At 37.6% G+C, this 15,138-nt stretch overlaps 2 protein-coding genes across 5 annotated transcripts; one reads left to right on the top strand and one right to left on the bottom strand.

Annotated features, from left to right (window-relative positions):
* Window positions 1-427: 427 nt before the first annotated feature.
* Window positions 428-14,668, bottom strand: LOC148658150 (queuine/queuosine transporter SLC35F2-like). Of its 4 annotated transcripts, none has more exons than XM_088639178.1 (11): window positions 14,556-14,668; window positions 8,728-8,808; window positions 7,897-8,038; window positions 7,211-7,334; window positions 5,816-5,991; window positions 5,065-5,192; window positions 4,677-4,836; window positions 3,896-4,052; window positions 3,006-3,058; window positions 2,205-2,359; window positions 428-1,090 (listed from the first exon to the last, which is right to left on the bottom strand). In XM_088639178.1, exons 4-11 carry the CDS (start codon window positions 7,315-7,317, stop codon window positions 860-862), a joined length of 1,167 nt encoding a protein of 388 aa, XP_088495304.1. In that variant the 5' UTR covers window positions 7,318-7,334; window positions 7,897-8,038; window positions 8,728-8,808; window positions 14,556-14,668; the 3' UTR covers window positions 428-859. The 4 variants fall into 4 exon arrangements, with proteins under 4 accessions (XP_088495304.1, XP_088495303.1, XP_088495302.1 ...); XM_088639177.1 differs by lacking the exon at window positions 14,556-14,668 and adding an exon at window positions 9,321-9,389; XM_088639176.1 differs by lacking the exon at window positions 7,897-8,038 and having other exon boundaries at window positions 14,556-14,667.
* On the top strand, window positions 9,606-13,559 carry LOC148658151 (ras-related protein Rab-39A-like). Its single transcript, XM_088639180.1, has 2 exons — window positions 9,606-10,415; window positions 11,000-13,559. Exons 1-2 carry the CDS (start codon window positions 10,201-10,203, stop codon window positions 11,424-11,426), a joined length of 642 nt encoding a protein of 213 aa, XP_088495306.1. The 5' UTR covers window positions 9,606-10,200; the 3' UTR covers window positions 11,427-13,559.
* Window positions 14,669-15,138: the final 470 nt, after the last annotated feature.

Here is a 15,138-nt window from a genome sequence, read left to right as displayed (position 1 = left end):
ATGAATTAAAGTCATCTTTAAAGCCTACTGCATTATTATCCTTAAGGACTAGTTTCACACCTCTGATTTACTCTATCAAATGCCATTTTTAAAGAAACAAAAATGTTTTAAGATTCAGCTTGCTCATTAATTAAGAAGCAAACCCTCACATATAAAACATGCAAGGTGTTACCTCAACAAGGTAGCAGCATTAAGGCAGTGGCAACCTCTGAATGAGTTACAGAAGATTCCAGTTTTAACAATGAAGATAAGGCTTCTCCTGAAACAGTACTGGCATTCATTTCTAAGATGGAAGACAGCTGAACAATATCTTCTCAGTGCTTGACAGACAAGTAATTTGAATGCCATTATTCTTCCAAAACTTTGAGATACGTCTCCATTTTAAAAACATACAAATCCATCATTTTCATAAAGAAAACACTTCACATCTCTAATACGCAACATTTTAATGTTTCAATCGTTTGTCAGAAGTCAAATAGATAGTTGAAGACAAGCCAAAATCAAACTTGTAAAAGCATTGCTTCTGAAACCCAGGAAAGACAATGCAATAGATTGCAATAGATTTTACACTCCCAGCTTCAACAACCGAAGTCATATGTTTTTACGGAATGTGCAAAATAATGACTCGACCGATTTCTATCATATCCTCTCACAAAAAAAACAAATAAATAATACCAAACTGGGGAAAAATGGAGACAGACGCATAATGGCTTTTGTGTCTCACCCTGTGAATGGCAGCAATTAAATCATTGCTAATTCTTTAAATTATCTATAAAAAGCAAACAAAAAACTCTTTCAGACTTATTTTTCTATATAAAAAGCAAGGTGTATTCCAGTCCACTCCATTCCATTTTAGATTTCACGTGCCTGGGCCATCAGTTGTTACATGTGCAGCTGCTGTGTCCATTACTGCCGGTGGAATCTCTATGGCCATTTCCTGTTTGTTATCCTCCTCTGTCTCTGAGGCAGGATTATCAATGCCTGGCCCGGCCGGTTCAGATGCAGCAGCCAGAGTGTATGTTGGCACCGAGTTATACATAACAAACCCAATCATGATCACCACCAAGGCGACGACGTACAGAACCGAGAACTGTAGAGAAAGAGAGAGGAAATTATTAAACAAGGACCTTGAATAAGAAACTATCCCGGATCCCCCAAAAAGTTATGCAAAATATTATAAATAAAGACACCCCTGCATATCTGTTCACTGATCAGATGTAGTTTAGCAGTTAAATGTTCACAAACCAGCATCAAATCTTGGAAACCAATGCAAGGATATTTAGATATTATAGATAATATTCTAATTTAATGAGTTACATGCTATTAATGTTATGGTGTAAATTAAAGAAATACTAAAAAACAGTTCCACTGTACACTCTTAAGTCTATGAATTGGCTAGTTGTGAAAACTGAATTCTTTACACATCCATCCTACACCTGCATACAAGTTCTAAATTCACATCATGTTAATGTTAATTCTGTATTGGCAACACAACAAACAGAAAAAAAGAACAGAAACACAGCATTGTTTATTATTGCAATTTTAAGAAAATTTAGCCACTTAAAAGATGATATACTGGTATGAACATTTGCTCTACAGCGCATAATGGACATGATTAGCACTGGTACGAACATTGCACTTTAAAAAAATGTGCAATGCTATTCTGTTTACATATTATCAGTGCAGCTGAGAGAACAAAATTAGCATGAAGCAACCTTTCTTAACATTGATATAGCGAATGAATATGAAATAGATGATAGAGGTGAATGATTAAGCACATACTCTTTCTCAATTAGAGCACTTCATCATCCTGTGAAGACCACGAGGAGAAATCTAAACTTTTCTATTTTTACACTGTAGGCTTTTGAAGACAGCATGTCTTTTCTCAAAATTATTAAAGACATTTCACTCTGCTCTTGTTCACAGTTATCCCTGCTATAAAACGGATATCAGACCATTCTCGACAGTTGGCTGACTCCTGATGCCACATCTCACCAAGTCATGACTTTGATTTACTTCTACCGCAAACATGAGAGTGTCCTAGCTACTAGCTATAGACAATAACAACCCTTACAGCACTTATTCTTTACACAGTTCTGTGCTAAAGCAGATCGCGAGCCACACAGAATTACAATTCAATCCACTGATTTTGTGACTTTAAAAAACACATGCATGCAAATTTTACATTCCTGTGTTTACCTTACCTGGCAATGGAAAAGGAAGATGCCCAAGAAAAGACTGAACAGGTCAGCGGTCAGCAAGGAGAGGTTCACTGCAGTGGCACTGGTCATTTTAATAATAATGGACATGAAGCTATACAGCCCAAACATACAGAGAGCATAGACAGCAAACAGCAGGCCTGCAAAGACGCAAACAACTTGAAATCAATTAATCGGACAAAAACATCAATAATCACCTGTTTACTAATTAATTTTCCTGATCCAAAGTAACTCACATGTTTACCCATTTACACAATCTAAAGCAATTTGAACAAAGTACCTTGCAACAACTGTATCCCACCTGTGATTTGAATCCATTACTTTCCAATTACCACTCCAGAGCCCTAACCACTACTCCACTGGTTAGTGAATATTCTGAAAATCTAACAAAATTTAGAAGCTGTTAGTTAACCTCTGCAGCTGTTGTTTCTATTCTTAAACCTACGCGATGGCATTAGTACTGATAATATTTTAATAAGTTCCTGGTATATATTATAAAACCATCTGAACCTAGAAAGTAACAAACATAATGGTCAAACAGCAAAATACATGAAATGAATGTTCACAAAAATAACATATTCCCAAAAAGTCAAACTTGGCTTAGCTGAATTAACACTGAGAAAAGTGAAACACTAAAGTGAAGGCAACTGTGCTTTACTCAAACATTTGAATATTTTCACATCCACAGATTGTGTTCAGAAGGTGACATTTACACCATCAGATGCTTTTAAACAGTATTTCATTGAAAAGGATAAGCACATACAGGTTTTCAAAGGCAAAACATACCAACTTGCCAGGTCCAATTGATTTTTGCAACCTCTCTGTGTTCCAATATGGCTCTGCATAGAAAAACAGAAACTATTATTTTACTAGATCGTTTAAGGTAACCCACCTAATAAATGTACAAAACAGCTAGTTTTTATTTCCCTTTGTAAACCCCGTTTGAAAGTGGCACACGTCTGTTTTGGGAGCGCCCAGAGGTGATTACTTTCTGCAACAAGGATTCTTCTTGTGTGGTACTGTTGTTAGATGATGACTCTGACCTGGGCAGTGGCTGAAATAGATCTGGCTGGCTGGTCTAATAAGAAGATGCTGGCACTGTATCGGGAGCCTCCATATTCCCTCGCCAGGGTTTTCCTGGATCCCGGCCTGTGATGATGTTATTTATATAGAGGTCTTATTTACTGCAGTCCCCAAGGCCAGTGGGAGCACAGTGGAGCCCTGGAATGTTGCTGGTGATGCAGTCAAAGCTCACTGCACAAGGGCTAACCTTTGACCATATTTTAGGGGTCTTTAAGAAGAAATTTGAGGGGGTTAGGGGTGTAGGACTGCTATGTTTCTCTTTGAAAAACAAAAATGTTCACAAAGAAAGACACTTTTTATAGTATCACTATTGAAAATTACACATAAAATCCCAAATATTACATTTTCAAAGGGAACTTAATATTTCTCTCATTTCCCTTTTTTACGTTGAAATACAAAACTAGAAATTTAGTGTTTATAATTTTTTAGAACTGAACTGGTGACTTGTATCAACTCAATCATTCATGTCCAATTAAAGTTACATAGCATACAGATAGCACAAGTGATCACAAGTGCAAAATACATGATGCAGAGGCACTAAGCCATCCTTGACCCTGGACCCAACGCATGGATAGAGAGAAACCGTGTCTTACAGCTGTATTCCACTTAGCAAGGTCCCGAACATTCCCACCATGCCTAGGAATTCCACTCGGCTCAGGTTTTTCACGGTGTACTCCTGGCACACATTGGAAACACCATACAGGGCAGCACCAATGAGAACCAGACAATCTCCTAACAGAACGTCACTTGCTGTGGGGAAAAACACAAAATCAGCTTGAAGACAAACAAGCTGCACCTTCGTACCTCACTCAGACTTCCAGAACACACACAGCATATCCGGTATTTATCAGTCGAGGTTGAATAGCTACTCAAAACTTAATGCAAGTTAAAAGCACTACAAAGTTATCTTAAAAATGTTAGGTTCAAATTTTGTAATGCATCTATTTGAAGCCCCATGTACGGATTCAGTAATTTCTGAATTTATCCACATTTTCGAACCACAATTAGTCTGAATAAGAAGTAAATCTTTAATATAAATGGATTTATGCACAGTAGCAAATGACTCCATTAATGTTGCACCTGTCACCATCGCCCTTTTCCAGAAAGGGACACATTCCAAACACATAGCAGGTCAAGTTATTTAAAGTTTAATAATAAACAAAGCTTTTGCACATTAACTTAGACAGATGACAGCTGGTGGAGTGAAACTCAAGCAGTAAAATCTGGAATGGCTTGTGCTGTTGCGCAACCTACAGTTTATTTTTCTCGATCTTTTTGTGAAACTTTATTAAGCAGATGTTCGCTTAAAAAAACACATGGAAACATTTGCTCACTAAAGGCTTTGGGAAAAAAAACAAAACATTTTTTGCTTACAGGAGCCCTGGTCTCTTCCTGACAAAACATCAGCCCCAACCATCGCACCAACTCCCAGCAAGCACACCCCCACCCCCACATAGTGGACTATCCTGTATCTGGTCTTCAGGAAATACCAGGACAATCCCATCAACACGGGAATCACAAAGCAATCCAAGAGCTGGAAGACAAACAAGGCAAGTTTCACACCACAACTCTTACTCACTCACAAGTCCACATATTAAGAGTCTTTGTTTGTTTAAACACTCTTCATGAAGATTATGTATCTTACACATTAAGTTTTAGATATTAGAGCAGATTAGTTCTATTACACTCTAATCACTTAAAAAGCAAATGCTAGCAATGATAATTATATAACAAACTTATAAAGATTAAGGAAAGGTGTTACCTGTATGCTTGTGAGTGTTGTGAACTGATATGCCTTCACTACCATATAATTGGCTTCCACATCAGTAATTCCCAACAATAAGTACTTCCACCATTTTGCCTTTAGAATCTGCAAAATATTTTCATTCCCTATGATTAAAAGAAAAGTAACCAATGTGTTATTCCTGTAAATATATGTGATATTTATAAGACCCAAGAATATAAAAGTGGGTATTATCTTAAGAATACAAAAAGTTCATTAATGAAAAGGGGTCATTCAGTCCATTAGCTAACATGGCACTTAGATTCACTCATTTCGTGAAAGAAATCGCAGTATTGACTTTAACAATTAGTACATGTACAGTATTATTTCAACAACATCTTAAATAAATATTACTAAGGCAATTTTAACAAGCAATGACGATTAGCACACAATCCAACAACTGTTTTTCAGTTTGTTTTATATACAGCAAGAGAAGTCTGTAAATGAAGAGACTGTGTGAAAACAAATACATTAAGGAGACAGGGATACACTGTATTGTATCTTTTGCTGTTGTTAAGGAAGCCATCCAGAAAAACAACTGACAGAAAAACTGGCAGACAGAATACATTTGAATTCCAAATGGAGAAGGTCACAAATAGAAAGACACAGGCCAAATTTCAACAACTAGGTCAAGCTGATGAAAAAGCATGGAAGAAAGAGACAGCTGTGGCTTCTAAGCAAAAAGTAAGAATGACATAGGATGTGTATACTGTCCAAAAGGTTTACCCACCTTTTCTCAAGGCCAACGCAAAAGTGTATGTCAGAAACAGTAAAACATAATTAATAAAGCTCTGTAGCATTGGAGTGTTCACAGAAAAACTTTGTGCCAAGTATTGGCTGGTGACCGCAGTCCCACATATAAGCACAGATAACCACTGACCCAAGACTATAGTTTGGAGCAGATTCCTGAAATAAATTTAAAAAAAATGTAAATACATTGAGAGAAGACAAGTAAATTTCTTGCCTGTCACTTAAAATCACTAGTTTCACAAAGACACAAAATCCTGTTTTAAAAGGCAATCATGATAATATTAATACCTTTAGTTAGGTGTCAGAATTCCCAAATGATTTCATCCAGTTCCTTCATCTTTTAAACATGGTATTCTGGGAGGATAGCTGTCTGTTATTTTAGAAGTAAAGCATACTTGATCCTCATGAAAGGACCAAATATACTGTAGAGACCCTCTGTAGACTGTAGAGAAACTTGTTTTGTTACATTTGGTTTGTATGTGCGTGTATGCGCACGTTTACGTGTCCAGTATGTGCATGAAGCTTGGTACTGTAGTTCTAAAGCTTCTGGCTTAGTTTGTTGCGGGCCATGAAAAGAAAGAAACTTTCACCTCTGTCCTGGGCCTCCTCATTAACTCCGCCAAGAAAAGGGTCGGCTTAATGATACTATGAGAAGTGACCTTGACATGACTTTCCAATCGGCAATCGAGCAAACAGCAGAGAAAGAAAGCCAAAATATTGTTTCTCCCAGTTCATCCAGTTAGGTGTACCCACTGGTGGTCTGCAGCTGTTGTTTTACATTACCTGGGCATGTATACTTTTAAACATCTGTACAATTAGTGTGTGTCTGTGCATGATGTCACAAGGTTTCTCCCTATAACACATTTGGTCCTTTCAGACAAAGCAAGAATGTCAGGTTTATGCTTACACATTAAGTATGTTAGTTCTTGAAAACTACCTTTAAAACACTTTTTTTTCTAAAACTGGCAAATCATGGAGTTTAAATAATATGGGAGATTGTGTCTGATAATTAAGGGTTTGGATTTAGCCAATCAATAGGTTTAGGCTAACCCTGAAAATGGTTACATGTCTCAACTCTTTATTTTAACAATTATGGTTTAAGCTGAGTGGCAAAACATGCAGTCCAACCACAGGGCCTCCTTTTTTCTCATTTTTTCATTTTTACAAAGTGGTCAGTCTGATCAGAAAATCAGTTGTTAACAAACACCTGCAATAAAACACTCCATTTAATTAAAATAACTGAACAACTAAGAAACTAATGAGATGTTCTCTTATTAAGAGCATGTTTTTTTTTTAATCTAGCAGCCTCTTAGTAAAGAGTACAAACTTCCACAACAATGTTTTAATAAGTTCTTTCAAAGCTTATTCAACTCACCATGTAAAAACTTCTTTCAGTTTATATTTCCGGAACATACTGAGAAAGCTGCTTTCGCTGCTTGTCCTTTGAGCAGAAGGTGATGTGGTTTGCTCCTGAAGTTCCATTCTTTTTTGAAGCAGACCTAAAAATGATCAATAAATGTTACTTGCTGGAACTCTGGACTGAAAACTTTACAGCACTCCTCTAAATCATTAACTCCCAGACTCAAAGTGCAGAAGAAAATGCTTATCTGTCTTTAAGTGTCCCCCAATCAGACAACTAAGACATACTGTAAATAGATGCATTGCAAAGTACCAGTGTACCTGTCAATTTTTATGATGCCTCTGGGTCTTTAATCCACACAAATATGCCTCTACATTATCATACACACTTAAAAATCCGTCTTGTAGCACAGTTCCAACAACTCAGGTCTTTTAAGCTCATTCACTAAATAATTGCCCAATGTGTTGTTTTTAGATGCACCTAAATTTTAACATCAGTACTTACTCTTCCTGTATACATCAACTACTGTCTAATGTTTTACTGTAAGATAACAGACTATGGCAACACAGCAGTGCCTGCAGAGCAGTAGCAATGTGACAATGAAACCAATAAAGTTGGAAGCCTGAGGCTATGTTGCATGCTATCATCTTCCAGATCAAAGACAGGTTTAATAATAATAATAATTAATAATAATTGCTTACACTTATATAGCGCTTTTCTGGACAATCCACTCAAAGCGCTTCACAGGTAATGGGGACTCCCCTCCACCACCACTAATGTGCAGCATCCACCTGGATGATGCGACGGCAGCCATAGTGCACCAGAACGCTCACCACACATCAGCTATCAGTAAGGAGGAGAGCAGAGTAATGTAGCCAATTCATAGATGGGGATTATTAGGAGGCCATGATTGGTAAGGGCCAATGGGAAATTTGGCCAGGACGCCGGGGTTACACCCCTATACTCTTTTCGAGAAACGCCCTGGGATTTTTTAATGACCGCAGAGAGTCAGGACCTCGGTTTTACGTCTCATCCGAAGGACGGCGCCTGTTTACAGTATAGTGTCCCCGTCACTATACTGGGGCATTAGGACCCACATGGGCCGCAGGGTGAGTGCCCCCTGCTGGCCCCACTAACACCTCTTCCAGCAGCAACCTTAGCTTTTCCCAGGAGGTCTCCCATCCAGGTACTGACCAGGCTCACACCTGCTGAGCTTCAGTGTGGTGAAAGCACAGCAGAAGTTAATCTGAACTACTTCTGAACTTAAGAATTGAAATAAAACGGATGTCTTCCTCTGTTTTCTGGATTTTTTTGTAGCTTTATTTAAGAACAAGTGCACTAATATACGAAAAAAGTCGTTTATTTGTTCGACAGTTAAAAACCATAACTTGGAAAAAAAACGTATCTCAATGTTTATGACTCGTTTCCGAGTTTTTGATTCTTCGTCGCAAAATACAGACCTGCATTTATTCACGTTGCTATTTATAAATGATGTACGATCCTAAGAGGAAATACATGTGAAGGATTCTTACTCGATTCGTGAATGCATCCGGAATTTTCACTCGTCTTCGGAAGTCCATTTGATTTGTTAACGTCGAATGAAACCGGGACCGCTGTTTTCAAATAGACAAAAAATGTTATTTACATTTTGTAAAAGGTACAGGTCGTGAGCTTTATTAGTTAATAATAATAACAGATAATTAAAACTACAAAATTGTTAAAGTTTAACTACAGACAACACTGATATACTGATATACAACGTGATATACTGTAACTACATATGTATTCAAAGGTAATGCAAATTAAACACATGCTTGCAGTAAAACAGGAAATCCTCCAAGAGCACCGACCGGATGATTTTATATAACACGTGGTTACAGCGCACACGTGTGATTTTATCTGTACACAGTCCAATAAACCACGTATTTGTAAAGAAATCATAATGAAATGAGTTAAATATAAAACGATCTCGCCGTATAATATAATTATTCATTTTGTAAAAATCGTATTCAGTGTAAGAATGCAGATCGTCCACTTTCTAAATACAATTCTAAATAAGATCTACTGCGCTGTATTATGAAGTAGCTATTTACGTGATTGCCTATGATTAAATATTGTATTCTACCTGAATATTTTATTCCTCGCTTGTCTTCCATTTATAGTTTATTTACTCCTTTTTAATTTTGAGACTAGGACAATATATACACATCGCCGCAGGTAATTGTGCCAGGTCTACGGGATAATCTACCGTGTGACTCGTAGGTTCCTCCTTCCTCTGCTCTGATAGGCGAAACTGAAAAAGCCGGCGGGCTTTATCCTCCGTTGATTGGTTCAATTACGTGTCACTCGAGCATTGGCGCAGTTCTCGTGGTACAGGGAGTTTGCGGCTGCAACCAAGCTCTACCGTGGTGCTGAAGTGACAACTCCTTTCTCTGGTGCTAGGGGTGCACGAGTATAACTAGTTAGTGTATCTTTTGTAGTTCAGTGTTGATTTTTTTTGTATGTGTACTGTACACGTCATCATCAAAAAAAGAAAAGGATACAGACTGGCGGAAAGGAAACAGCCTAAAGTACTCTCCGTTGCACAGGATTTAACTTTAATGCGCTTGGTATATTTTTTTTTCCTTGGGTAAACTTGTTTCTTAATTGAATCGTCATGTTTAATAGTGTGCAAGTGCACGGAAGTATGCTTGAATTAAAGAAGCCGTGCTTAGATTTAGAAGAAGGATGATGTGATATCTGCAGTAAAGACATTTGAGCGAATATGCTGGAAGCAGTGTCACTGCACACACACAAAAAAACTGGCGGATGGCATGATTCGCCCCAATAGACGCACATAATTTCAGATATTTCACCATTTAATACAAATCTATCAGTTTATATTCGGTTATTATATTTTACCGCACGTGGATACCGAACGAAAACTGGGGGTGCTCGGTTATTGCTTTGTCATTATGCGGGATCTTATGGGTGTTTTGAAATCGCTGATTTAAAGGGATGTTGTAATGGAAGCGATTTGGATTTACCAGTTCAGATTGATCGTAATAGGTGACTCGACGGTGGGAAAATCGTGTTTGCTGCGTCGTTTTACCGAGGGCAAGTTTACCGATGTTTCTGACCCTACGGTAGGAGTTGACTTTTTTGCCCGACTAGTTGAGATTGAACCGGGGAAGCGAATCAAACTACAACTCTGGGATACAGCGGGTCAGGAAAGATTCAGGTAGGAGATCAACCGTGTTCTGTCGCCTCGATGTAATGCAAGGGAAGTTTTTGTTGTTCATGAGGTGAAATGATTTTTAAAACAGTTGAATCATTTATACCTTGTGCACACCATTACACGTCCTTTTCTTTCTCAACCATTTATTTGTACGATGCAATTCAGGTTCTTCTGTTTATTGTGTATGAAACATTTAAAAAGTCTTATTGCATGGATCCTAGAAACTTTTGATTCACCTAGATTTTATTGGGAGGGGGGAATGCGGATTATGATAATCTGTTAGTTAAAACCGCCTGTAATGACTTGACAAATAATTCGTGTTTGCAATTCAGGGCCAACGTATGTTATAAAACGTGCACTCCTAAACAACCAAATCTAATGTAGGCCGCGATAATGATCATGTAGAAATACTCTGCCACAGCTCAAGTAATAGATTACAGTTGGCACAGTCCTCAAAAGGACAATTAGGGATTTAAGGTAAACAAAATGTTATGCATCTTCAATCCAGAGTAGTAGTCTGTATGTACAGTAGAAACAGATTCCGATTGATTAAAATTACTGTTATTTTTTTATTATTATTATTGTAGGTCTATAACGCGTTCTTACTATCGCAACTCAGTGGGAGGACTCCTGGTTTTTGACTTGACCAATCGGAGGTCCTTTGAGCACCTGAAGGACTGGTTAGATGAATCCAAGATGTACGTGCAGCCCTTTGAGATCGTGTTTCTTCTGGTGGGGCACAAGTGTGACGCTGGACACCAACGGCAAGTGAGCCGGGAGGAAGCCGAGAGATTTGCGCTGGCTTGCGGGATGAAATACATAGAGACCTCGGCGAAAGACGCCACGAACGTGGAGGAGTCCTTCACCATCCTCACCCGAGACATCTATGAGCGAGTGAAGAGGGGGCACATAAGCATTCAGGAGGACTGGGAAGGTGTCAAAAGCGGTTTCATTCCAAACGTAGTCCACTCCTCCGAGGAAGCTGTAAAACCTGGAAGGAGGTGCCCATGCTAGCAAGTCAGACGTGAATTGTTCTTCAGCCAAAGACCGCAAATGCGACGGCGTGGGGTAGCTTAGTGCGCCCAGAGAAGACTGTGTGATGTCCTGTCAACAAGCTTTTAGATTACGCCATCCCGGTGCAGTCCTCTTGATCTGACCCAAGATGCTGTTCCTGTATTTAATCACTTGACTTGGGTTGTAAAACATTTCATAAACAGTGTAAAGAAATGCTCACCGTTGTGGTTCCCAAACGTTCTGAATCTATTGACTATAATTCCAGAACAAATTCACTTCTTTTAGGCTAGCTGGTTTTGTTTTTCCCATTTATGTGCGTGCATATTTTGTAAATAAACCTGAGGTTTTGGGAAAGAAGCTGCCTGAAAGACCAATATAGCAAAAACAGAGCATTTTTGATTTGTAACTCCAAGGTTGTTTTTTTATGTACATTTAACAATGCCTTTCTGTGAATGACTGTCTATAGTAATGTGCCTCCCTTCAGCAATAGGTCTTTGAAAGCAAGAAGCATCTGTTGTGATGTCAATTAAAGGGCTAAGAATGTATTTGAACAAAGTCGCTTGTCTAGTACCAAGAGAATATTTAAACAATTTGTGTTAGTGTTTTTACCCCCCTTCCCCCTTAATTCAAAGCCATTAGGAAGTCATTTTAAAACCACGAAAAAAAGGTAGAAAATTAAATGTGTGAAAAAATCTGCAATCTCGGATAAATTCGTGTGTAAAAACATTGATCCTTGTGAAAACAATTTTTATATAGGAATTGTCAGTTTCATGTGCATAACTTTAAGAGGAAAGAGCTATACTTTTTGGTTTGTGAGAAAAATTGGCATTAGGAACAAGTAAAGGTTAATTCCATGCTGAAAAAGAAATAAGAACGCCATCTCAGCAGTTAAGCCTCTTTCAGATGTGGCACTTCTTGTCAAGAGCACTTTTTCCTTACTGCCTGCAGCTCACAGCACCACTTGGGTGGTTGCTAGACTACACAATGAGGAAACCTCCCAGCCAGTGTGGATTACACACTGCCCCTTGGGGATTCCTAACCCAAGATGGCTGACAGTATCGCCAGGTTCAGACCAGCCAGATTGGAGCCCAACTCCAATCCACAGGAGTTGCTGTCCAGCAGGTTTTAGAAACTCTCCTTAAAAAAAAAACTCTAAAGAAGAAGGAGAGGCTTCAACTTTTCCACTTAAGGAAAACAAGGAGTCCAATTGTTTGAATTTAAGAGCACAGGTGGAAAGAAAACCATAAAGCCTCTTGTTCTCCAAGACTCCAGGTTGTGCATCTCCTGCTCTATTATTTGTACACTCAAGGCACCTAAATGCAGCCTTCGACCAACAGGCTATAGAGTGTATCTATCCCACACCTGAGGATATGTTATTTTAAAGGGAAATGTATTGTTGCGCCAATGTTATATTCAAATAGGTGGAAAAAAGGGTATTGTGTTCAGAATGTCTCTATCCCTTGTAAGTGCGAGATTTAAAGCAGTGCATTTTTGGCTTTGAGGTATGGTTTCACAGACTCCAGAAGCCCTAGTCCTAGTCTAACTTAACTTTAGGTAGCCAGAGACTAGAACTAATGAGGCTCTGTGAAACCAGGCCTAAACGTATTTTGTGTTTTAGGACGATGTTCGCCTACAAAGAACAATGTTTCAGATTCTGGGACAGTAAGAATGAAAATTAGAATGTAATTTAAGGGACTTTAATGGCTAATGAGAGTGCAATGATCCCTCAGTGTTGTAGGGACTACACTCTGTGAATGTTGCCTTTTTGTGTCTTCCAAGGCTTGCCAAGAACGTTGCCTTAAGCAGATGGTGTTTTTACTTGCTTGAAAACTTGCATAAAAAAGATATGCATGATTGTGTGTTGTTCACTGATTAGATCAACTTTACATTATTGCTTATACAAATGTGCTCAGATTGAGATCATCATGTGACTGTATTTAATAGATTACACACAACTTTAATATCATTAAAAACTCTAAACCAACAGTAATGTCTAGAGGAAATACTACTGCCTCTGTATTTCACAGACCACTGTTAAATGTGCACTTTTTCTCTTTCATGTAAAACTTTTCCTCATTAGATGGAAGATGCTTTGAATGGAAGCCAATTAAAAAGTTAAACTGCTATACTGTAGTTACTTTGTAATCTATTTGTTTTTTCAGTTATTTGAACTGCAATGATTGTTGTCCACATTATATTTTGTTCTGCTGAAGTAACATTTCTCTGTCTGTCTGTTCACATTTCTAGTAAAACAGCTATATTTAGTGATAACACTATAGCATCATGCAGCTTGTGATGTGTAAAGGATGTCCTGGAGATTAGAGTTTTCTAAATGGATTTAAAAAATGCTTGCATAATCATGTACATTAAAAATGAACTGCCAGCATTTTATTGGTTTCGATGGATTTTTTAGTTCTTTATAATTTAGGACACTCAGAGACCAAGACTGAATCCACATCACACATGATGTAACACGTTATTCCAAATTCTAGGTATTAATATCTGACCTTAACGTTTTGTTTAAAAAATTGATTATTAATTCCTATGAACATTTAAAGTAGATTTATATCTGGGATATGCTGATCAATAGCTTACACAATATAATACTTTACCATGGTGCAATATGCTTGCAATTTGATGTGGTTGTGTAAAACAGGTTTCTGCAATATTTATTTTTTTGCCCTACAACATATTATTTTAAAAAAGCATATACTGTAGTGTCCCCTAGTATGGGTACCATGTAATACCAAGTGAGAAGAGACATATAAATTATTCAGCGCTAACCAGAGATACAGAATCTCGTGAGACTCTTAAACATGAATTTGAAAATAGATATTGAAGGTGTCTATAAAGTAAGATTAACAACTATGTCTCAAAACCATTTACCTACAGAATAAAGGCTAATAAATCATTATATTTTAAAGTCCAGTAATCATTACTGCATAACTGAAATATTAATTAAGTGTGGAAGTATGTCAAGTATCATAATAATAAAAGTGGGTATGAGATCAATACTTAATTCAAGTTTAGGTTTTATAAATTACTTAGAATTGTTTTACATTTTCTATAAAAGGCGCAAAGTGTAAAAATTGTTCACCTGAAAATGAAATAATTGAAAAGCAAACTTACCGCAGAAGCTTGCTTCTTTTAAGAGCCATTTCCTCTACAGAGTGTATTGTTGGACTGAAAAGTTTTATCGGTAAGGAAAAACTTCGGAACACTTTTTGTTTTTGTCTTCCGCATGATCCTTAATAGTTTGTGTACTTTGGGAAACTGTTTTGTTCACAGCAGGATTTGAAGGAAGAGGAGGATCTAAAAAAAAACTTGGCCCTCACTGCGGTAAAAAATGAACAGTTCCTAGAATTGAGGACTGCTGCGGCAGGTAAAAAAATGCAACGGCATAAAAAAAGTGTGTACACAGTAACTAAGTTAAAAAAAACGGAAGATAAATTCATTGTTGAAAAAAACTTTAAAGACTTCTTTTAGCAATAACCCTGTTTCTTGGATACCGGCACACCATTTAATACAACAGTGCCACCTAGTGGACAACAACAAATAACAATTTGTGCAATCTGGTATTTTCATAATCATGTGAAGTTAAACTTGGGGAAAAAAAAACGTCTCCCCATTTCGGTTCTTGTCACTGATGACTTCATCTTAGCAAAATTTGCGTGTACGAGCTAATGCAGAAAAGTGTGAGGAACAACCAAAA

This window comes from Lepisosteus platostomus, chromosome 7, assembly GCF_059453375.1.
Source record: "Lepisosteus platostomus isolate fLepPlt1 chromosome 7, fLepPlt1.hap1, whole genome shotgun sequence".
Taxonomy (NCBI): Eukaryota; Metazoa; Chordata; class Actinopteri; order Semionotiformes; family Lepisosteidae; genus Lepisosteus; species Lepisosteus platostomus.
This window is presented reverse-complemented; position numbering and strand designations above follow the sequence as displayed.